The sequence below is a fragment of the Chlorocebus sabaeus genome, chromosome 21 (assembly GCF_047675955.1).
Source record: "Chlorocebus sabaeus isolate Y175 chromosome 21, mChlSab1.0.hap1, whole genome shotgun sequence".
NCBI lineage: Eukaryota > Metazoa > Chordata > Mammalia > Primates > Cercopithecidae > Chlorocebus > Chlorocebus sabaeus.
Genome location: NC_132924.1, coordinates 60,668,912 through 60,678,490, shown reverse-complemented (window position 1 = coordinate 60,678,490; position 9,579 = coordinate 60,668,912). Strand labels below are relative to the sequence as shown.

The window sequence follows — 9,579 nt, the reverse complement described above, 5'->3', positions numbered from 1 at the left end:
AAGTTCTTTGTAGACCATTTAGATGGACCTAGAACAAGAATAACTTGGAAATTAAGATTTGGAGTTCAGAAAAGAAATTGAAGCTAAAATCTTAGGTTTGGGAATCAACAGGGTTTTTGGTAACAGTCGAGGACATTAGAATGAAGGGAACTGAACAGGGTATTGTTCATGTAGAATTAAAAGTATCTAGCACAGAATTAAAGATAAATCAGGTTTTCCTGTTTACTTAACCATACAATCTTAATTTTAATAAGGACTACACATAGTACCATTAAAAATAAACAGAAGTTAATGTGAAGAGTAGTAACATAAAAATTATCTGCAAACTGTAGGACAACTTTAAATATAACTATATCTCTGAACTTATTTAGAATTCTTCAGTCTATTAGTTTGGAAATACTGTAGTTTCTAGCTTATGAATAGCACATTTATCAAGTTGCCTCCTCATCTATATCACTACTTCCCTAAATGAAACAGATACTTGGTGATTTACTTCCTACGTGATTTACTTCCTACAAAGTAAAGTCAATATACATAAACTATTAAGTCAACTCACAAAAAATACAGCACGTATTTAACAAATGCAACTTCTGATATCAAGAGATGATCACTTAAAATATGTCTGTGTGTGTGTGTGCTTGTGTGCCAGGCAGTTTTGTGAAATTTCTCAGCTTTAATATCGAAATTCCTTATTGGGTCTGGACTTATTTTAACAGCAAAAAAGCAAAAACAAAACCAAAGTTAAGTTCACAAGGCCATGCTACTTCCAGAGTGAATGCCCTTGTTTGGAGTGGGTCTCTGAAATCTTCAATTTTAAAAGGCACGTAGGTAATTATGATGCAAGTTCATGTACTATACTTTGAGAAACATTACCATATATCAGATTTACATTTTAAGACTTTTAAAAAAATGTTGAGAAATGTTTATAGACTGCAGAAAACTGTTTTAAATAAGTGTCATATGGTTCAAGTAGAAAATACATTTTCTTTATTCAAATCATGTTGACGTTCAGTATATTTTGAAATACACATGAAGTTATACCAAAGCTACATTTTAATCTCATCACATTCCACTCCAAATTCTTTACCATTTACCAAAAATAACTTTTTATAAAGCTTACTATTTTGTCTATTATACAGACTATCAATCTATAACTTTTTGTGTTTCTCTCAAAAATTATAATAGCTTATGAGGATATTATATAAAACTAATTGGTATATTACACACCAAACATAAGTACAGATTCTGTACAATGTAATAGTGTACATATATATTACAAGAAACTAAATGCCTTGTTGAAAGTAATTTTTTTTTTTTTTTTTGAGATGGAGTCTTGCTCTGTCCCCCAGGCTGGAGTGCAGCGGCGCAATTTTGGCTCACTACAACCTCCACCTCCTGGGTTTAAGCGATTCTCCCACCTCAGCCTCCCTAGTAGCTAGGATTATAGGCGCCCGCCACCACGCCCAGCTAATTTTTGTATTTTTGTAGAGACAGGGTTTCACCGTGTTGGCTAGGCTGGTCTTGAACTCCTGACTTCAGGTGATCTGCCTGCCCCAGCCTCTCGAAGTGCTGGGATTACAGGGGCGAGCTACCATGCTTGGCCAAGGTAATCTTTTAAGAAGTCTTTCACGGAAAAAAATTCTGCATTACAAAATGTGGTGGCTTGCATAACAGTTACTTCTCTTTTATGAATTTCTTTCAGTGGGCATTAACTGTCCATTTAGCTTCATTAACAGTTTTACCACGAGACCAGCCTACAAAGTAAAACATGTCAATAATAAATATAAAACATGTAAGAATGTTTAAAGGACATTCATGACACTGGGCAGTTCCCTATCTATTTGAAAGGGAACTTTCTTATCATGAGACAGCTTGTTAAGAAAGAGTATAGAGGGGATATTTACTCAGGCTTTTTGAAGGGACTTAAGACGCAATCTGCTGGATACAGCTAGGAGGCGCAGGTAGGTCAAGGAGATGGAAGACTACCTAATAACTTGATAAAAGAGACAGGTAATACTGACCAGAATGAAAAGACATGGCAAAAGAGTTTGTTATAAAACTGAAACAAACTATTCAGATAAGTTTCTGATTCTTCCTTGCTCAGAAGGCCTGGCTTTTTTCCTTGGTCTTAAATATTTTAATTTCATGGAATATTACAGGTTTTCCTTGAAGTTAAATGGATGCCACTTTAAAAAAAAGAAGTAACTTTACTAACACAATACTTCATTATTACAAGTCCAAAATAAATGATACTTACCTGTTTTGTATGTACTATAAAGCTCATTTTATTTTCCATGCTATGGATCTGAAAACAAGTATCAGCATCTCCCAATTGCCACATAAAACAACCATAGTTAAGACTGATGAGTAAAGCCTGCAACATAATTGGAAATAATTATATTAAAATATATATTAAAAACATCACCTATTTTTTCTTACTATCTACACTGATGCAGTCTGGTCTAAATATAATGGTTCAGAATGCTTTTTTAAAAAAATTATTATACTTTTAAGTTCTGGGGTACATGTGCAGAATGTGCAGTTTTGTTACATAGATATACACACGTGCCATGGTGGTTTGCTGCACTCATCAACCCGTCACCTACATTAGGTATTTCTCCTAATGTTATCCCTCCCCTAGCCCCCAACCCCCTCCCTGTGTCCACATATTCCTCATTGTTCAACTCCCACCTATGAGTGAGAACATGCGGTGTTTGATTTTCTGTTCTTGTGATAGTTTGCGGAGAATGATGGTTTCCCAGAATGTTTTAATGAAGCCTTTTCAAAGCACCCTGCACTAACCTCACACAGCCTGCAGCACAGAATCATATAGATTAGTAGACTCTCAGGAGACTGCCGTGAGCAATATTTGTTGTATAAGATTGACAAAAATTTTTAAAGATGTCAATTCTATCCATGGCTTTCAGGATAATGAAAGGTACCACCTTTGTTTCCTTTCTGCAGGTTAAAAACTATCTCTTTATTCAGTATCTTTCTTTTGGATATTTACATAGTACTTTCAGATCTGTAGTTTATGCAACTGGGTTAACATGTTGACTTAGACAATCTTATCCCACTGAAAATAAGTACACTGATATATTTATTGTAAAAGTATGCATAATTTAAAAAATTACTAACATACCTTTCATAAATTCAACAGAGCTTTTTTTTAAGGACAGTCAAGTGAAGCAATGGGAGTGGAGAACTGTAATTGGTTGTAATCAAATAGTTGTAAACACTACTGCACAAGGACCAGCCAACAACAGAACTATTTATAAAGCAATATTAATGATTCCTATACTTTCCTATTATAATATTGTATATAAGCATTCAATATATCCTTGTTAATAACAATTCTCTCCTAGCAGTAACTTCCATTTTCTTGCCCTAAACGTATATTCTTTGTGTACATATAAACAAAGAAGTGGTTCATGGCATTTTTAAGATACCTATGTTTAGAAACATTTTCTATAAATAGCAATTCTTATAATATTGACCACAAATACTAAACTAAGACTATGCCAGAAAGATAATGGGTTAGGGGATTTTTAAAGTAAGGTTCTGTCTGGGAGGTGGAGGTTGCAGTGAGCCGAGATTGCCCTACTGCACTCCTGCCTGGGCAGCAGTGAGACTCTGTCTAAATAAATAAATAAATAAATAAAATAAAGTGAGGTTCTGTGAATGAAACACAGATAATTTACGTGAGTATACATTAAGTATAAGGAAAAACTAATAGTATCTTTTAAAAATGGCTATCTACATTTATATTGTAAAATATAACCTTATACATAGGATACACTAAAATAGCTACTTATCAAGGTACAGACTGAAAGAGTCAAGATATCATACTACCTTAAACTGCCTTTTCTTTTAAATCAATCAACTGAAATTTCTTTATTCAAAAGCCACAAAACAGTCCATTAATATGGCTTCAAAACAGCTCAACATACAGAAAAACAACTGTAGTATAGTTACTTCTCAATTATGGAAGTCAAATTTCCAACAAAAGTACTGAGCCTATAGTTATAGAAGGTAGAAATAATTGATATAAAAAACACAACTGTGTCCTGAGAATCTCTGATGCTAATGTATCCCATGTAGTGTTTTAAATGCAAATGAAGGTATTTTTGCAGATGAAGGTGTTTGCTCTATTTTTGCAAAGATTGTTGAATGCAATCCTAATAGATCTTGGTGAATCTAAGACAACTGAGGACGAGCTGGTTGTTCCCACATTTGATGGCTGAAATATGTAATTATCTTAAACCTTTCAAAGGTGCCATAAATTTATCAGTGGTTTACAGAGAACAAGGTAATGACTAGATGGATAGAAAATATCTTTACTCCTTGGTTCAATCACCTTTTTAGATACCCAAGAATAGCATTCCTATGTATATAGTTCAAGAAACTGAATCTCTTATCTAAGAAAAAAGCAGACTGTTAATTAAGAATATTACTGTCATCCTTCTGTCTGTTACTGCTATCTCATTTATTTGACTCCTGGCTCAGAGTATTATATATAATATGAAATGGTGTATTTAAGTGTTAAATAATATTGCTAAACCTTCATTTGAATACTATATAAAACTTTGTATTACTGCCAAAAATTGGAAAGCTAACAAACATAAAATATAGTTTAGAGAAATGGCACAGCATCACCATCCAGTTCTACGAAGAACGATTTGCAGATGTTGGTATAAAATGCTCTTAAACAGCAGAGGAAAAATTTCTTGAAATGGTGGGGGGCATTTCTTCTTCATTTCCTTTAATGAACTTAGTACAAGAGATATAGAAAAGTGGTTACAAGCTAATAAACAGTAGCCTATTTTGTGTGGGCAAAATAGTTTTAACAGAAAATGAGGATGGTGTGGTGGCTCACACCTGTAATCCCAGCACTTTGTGAGGCCAAGGTGGGAGAATCACCCTGTAGAGATAGGGTCTCAATTTGTTGCCCAGACCAGGAGTTTGAGACCAGCCTGGGCAACAAAGTGAGACCCTATCTCTACAAATAATAAATTAGTAGGGTGTGGTGGCACATGCCTATAGTCCCAACTACTTGGGAGGCTGAGGCAGGAGGATTGCCTAAGCCTAGAAGTTTGCAGCTGCAGTGAGCTATGATGGTGCCACTGCACTCCAGCCTGGGCAACAGAGTGAGACTGTGTCCTGAGGGAAAAAAAAAAAAAGGAAAGAAAAAGAAAATGGTAAGTAAATGACCTAAAAGCAAGGTGACTGTAAGAGAGCCGTCACCAACCTTTTTGGTGCCAGGGATCGGTTTCGTGGAAGACAATTTTTTCACAGACAGGGGTGTGGGGGATGGTTTTGGGATGATTCAAGCGCATTTCATTTATAGTATGCTTTATTTCTATTACTATTATATTGTAATATGTAATGAAATATACAACTCACCATAACGTAACATCACTGGGAGCCCTGAGCTTGTTTTCCTGCAACTAGATGGTCCCATCTGGGAGTGATGGAAGACAGTGACAGATCATCAGGCATTACACTCTCCTAACGGGCATGCAACCGAGATCCCTTGCATGCGCAATTCACAAGAGGGTTCATGTTCCTATGAGAATGTAATGCCACCAATGATCTGACAGGAGGCAAAGCTCAGATGGTAATGCAAGTGATAGGGAGTGGCTGTAAATATAGATGAAGCTTCGCTTGCTGTTCATCTCCTGCTGTGTGGCACAGTTCCTTACAGGCCATGGACCAGTACCAGTCCATGGTCTGGGGGTTGGGGACCCCTGCTAGAAGAGACTTCAAGCAATTAAGCTCCAGGTCAATTACTAAACTCAGACCCTATTCCACCCTATGTTCCTAGATAGTTTATCTCCATTCACACATATATCTATCAAAGTAACTGTTGCCCTTAAAGATGACCCTGAAAATTAATATAAAATGACTAAACTATGACTGGGATATTTCAGGAAGTTATGTGATTATAAAGACCTATTAAGACACATAAAGGGGTGAGCACGGTGGCTCATGCCTGTAATCCTAGCACTTTGGGAGGCCGAGATGGTCGGATACCCTGAGGTCAGGAGTTCAAGACCAGCCTGACCAACATGGAGAAACCCCCCTCTCTACTTAAAATACAAAATCAGCCAGGCATGGTAGCACATGCCTGTAATCCCATCTAGTTGGGAGGCTGAGGCAGGAGAATCACTTGAACCCCAGAGGCAGAGGTTGCAGTGAGCCAAGATCGCACCATTGCATTCCAGCTTGAGCAACAAGAGCGAAACTCATCTCAAAAAAAAACAAAAAACAAAAAAACAAAAGGACACATAAACATGAGGAAAATAACAACTACGATGAAATTTCCTAATCTAAATGCCTTTAAAAAATGCATAAGCTTATTACTTTAACCGATTTGGTCTATTCTTAACAAATCTTAATTAACAAATTACGAGGAAGGTGGATCACTTGAGGTCAGAAGTTTGAGACCAGCCTGGTAAACATGATGAAACCCTGTCTCTACTAAAAACACAAAAATTAGGTGGGCATGGTAGTTCATGCTTGTAAGCCCAGCTACTTGAGAGGCTAAGGTGGGAGGACTGCTTGAACCTAGGAGGCAGAGGTTGTAGTGAGCCAAGATCACACCACTGCAGTCCAGCCTGGGTGACAGAGCAAGACTCTGTCTCAAAAAACAAAACAAATTAGATTTGATTTTTATTAGCTTCCTATTATAAACTAAAAAGCTGTTCATCCCATTTAAATGTGTTAAATATGCTAAAAAATAATTGATAAACCTGTATTTTATAATGACTTATGGTTAGACAAAGGAGCACCATACACTAACTTCTAACTGAAGAGCTCTAAAGTGGGATTGAAAAGGGTCTGACCCACCTACCGCTGCTGTCACCTGTGCACATAGTGCCAGGAGGTCAACCCACCTGCCTGCCACCAGCACCTGCAAACACCAGAGGTGGGCTTGGAGACAAGCCTGCCATGCCCACCACTGCCACCAGCACACATTGTCTAGGGTCCTGAGGATAAGCCCTGCCCACTGCCACTGTCAACTGTGCCTAAGCATCTAAGGGCCTGAGGACTGACTCAACTAGCATGCTGCTGCCATTGTCTGCACACACCATCAGAGGGCCTGATGACAGGCCTGTTCCGCCTGCTGTTGGTGTCTGTACATGTCATCTGGGGGCTTAAGGATTGTTATGCTCTGCCTATGCCTGCTGGTGCCTACATGCACTATCTAGGGGCCTGAGGAAAGGCATCCCCTGCTGACTGGCACAACTACTAGTGCCTGAGGCACTGGCCTGCCTGGAGTCACAGTCCCCAGAAAAGCCTACTACAGCCTTCATTAACAACCACAGTCTAAGCCACTGAGGGACTCACAGACACAACTAATGCTCATTAAAGCTGAAGAAATCATATGGAGACTATACTACTGCACTCACCCAGAATCAAAGCCAAAGCACCGTATCCAACCAACTCTATAGCTACATCTATAGGAAAAAGTCTTTCCTTACAAAAGCCAAGGCATAAAATAGGAAGAAGTGACATCAGATGTACAGATATAAACATAAGGATACAAAAAACATTGAGAAGCAAGAAAACATGACACCTTCAAAGGAAAACAATAATTCTTCAGTAACAGATCCTCCCCCAAAATTTTTAAAAGCCTAATAAAAAAATCAAAATAATATTAAAGAAACTCAGTGTGATCTAAGATATATAAGATAACAAAAGTATATAATCCTAGAATGGAAGAACTCAATAAATGAAATAAAAAGCACAACTGAGAGCTTCAACAATACACTAGATCAAGCAGAATAAAGAATTTGTAAACCTGAAGGTATCTTAACCCAGGCAGACAAGAAAGAAAAGAAAAGAAAAGAAAAGAAAAGAAAAGAAATAAAAAAAATGAAGAAAGCCAATGTGACATGTGAGGGCACCATAAAGTGACCAAACATTTGAATTCTGAGATTTTAGAAGGAGAAGAAATGGAGAAAGACAATAGCTGAAAACCCCTAAGTCTTATAAGAGATGTAGACATCAAATATACCCAAGCAGATCTGACCTAAAAAGGTCTTTCCCAAGGCATGTTATAGTCAAACTGTCAAAACTCAAAGACAACAAGAGAATTCTAAAAACCATAAAAGAAATGCATCAGGTCACATATAAGGACATTGCCATCAAACAAACAACAGATTTCTCAGAAGAAACTACAGGCCAGAAGAGCCTAGCATGATATATTTAAAATGCCAAAAGTTAAAAAAAAAAGGCTTTATATTAGGTTGGTGCAAAAGTAACTGCGATTTTTGCCATTGTTATTAGATCTAAAGGGAAAGACAGACTCCAATACAATAATAGTTGGGGAATTCAACACCCTACTCTCAACACTGAATGGATCAAAAGACATTAACAAAGAAACACTGGATTTAAACTGCACTTTAGACTAAATGGATCTAACAGCCAGGTGCAGTGACTCACGCCTGTAATCCCAGCACTTTGGGAGGCCAAAGTGGATGGATCACCTGAGGCCAGGAGTTTGAGACCAGCCTGGGCAACAACCCCATCTCTACTAAAAATACAAAAATTAGCCAGGTGTAGTGGCACATGCCTGTAATCCCAGCTACTCAAGAGGCTAAGGCAGGGGAATAGCTTGAACCCAGGAGACATAGGTTTTACAGTGAGCTGAGATTGCTCCCTGTACTCCAGCCTAGGTGACAGAGCAGGACTCTGTCTCTAAAAAAATATAAACAAACAAACAAATAAATAAATGGATCTAACAGACATTTACAAAACATTTCATCCATCAGCTGCAGAACACACATTCTCCAGGACAGACCATCTGTTAGGCCAAAAAACAAGTCCCAATAAATTTTGTAAAAGTATCTTAGATCACAATGAAATAAAACTATAAATCAACGACAAAAGAAATTTTGGAAACTGTACAAATAAATGGAAATTAAACAACACGCTACTGAATGACCATTGGGTCATTTAAAAAATTAAGAAGGAAATAAATTTCTCAAATGCAATGAAAATGAAACACCATATACCAAAACCTAAGGGATATAGCAAAAGCAGTGTAAGAGGGAAGTTTACTGCAATAAACATCTATGGCAAAAAAGTAGGAAGATCTCAAACACTTAACGATGCACCTCAAGGAACTAGAAAAGCAAGAAAAAAACCAACCCTGAAATTAGCAGAAGGAAAGAAATAAGATCAGACCAGAACTAAAAGGAAGAAAGACTAAAAAAGAAAAAAGAAAAAAAAATTACAAAGGATCAACAAAATGAAAAGTTGGTTCTTCAAAAAGACAAAATGAGTAAACTGTTAGGTAGACTAACCAAGAGGAAAAGAAAATCCAAATACACAAAATCATAAATGATAAAAGAGACATTATAACTGAGACCACAGAAATAATAAAGTATCGTTAGGACCAATGAATGATAGGCTAACAAATTAGAAAACCTAGAGGAAAAAGACAAATTCCTCGACACAGACAACCTACCGATATTGAACCAGTAAGGAAAAGAAAACCTCAACAGATAAATTCTTGGTAATGAGGTTGAATTGGAAACAAAAAGTCTCTCAACAAACAGAAACCAGGTAACT

General features: G+C 37.0%; 1 protein-coding gene across 17 annotated transcripts in view; it reads right to left on the bottom strand.

Moving 5' to 3' along the window:
* Positions 1 to 964: 964 nt before the first annotated feature.
* The window catches only part of KRIT1 (KRIT1 ankyrin repeat containing), a 46,178-nt gene continuing 37,563 nt past the window's right edge, over positions 965 to 9,579 (bottom strand). For all 17 annotated transcript variants that reach the window (XM_073009131.1, XM_038004606.2, XM_038004600.2 and 14 more), the window contains 2 exons: positions 2,258 to 2,374; positions 965 to 1,754 (listed from right to left, as the gene is read on the bottom strand). In XM_073009131.1, the coding sequence (XP_072865232.1) occupies positions 1,686 to 1,754; positions 2,258 to 2,374 (186 nt within the window). In that variant the 3' untranslated portion in view covers positions 965 to 1,685. The remainder of the gene's footprint in view (positions 1,755 to 2,257; positions 2,375 to 9,579) is intronic.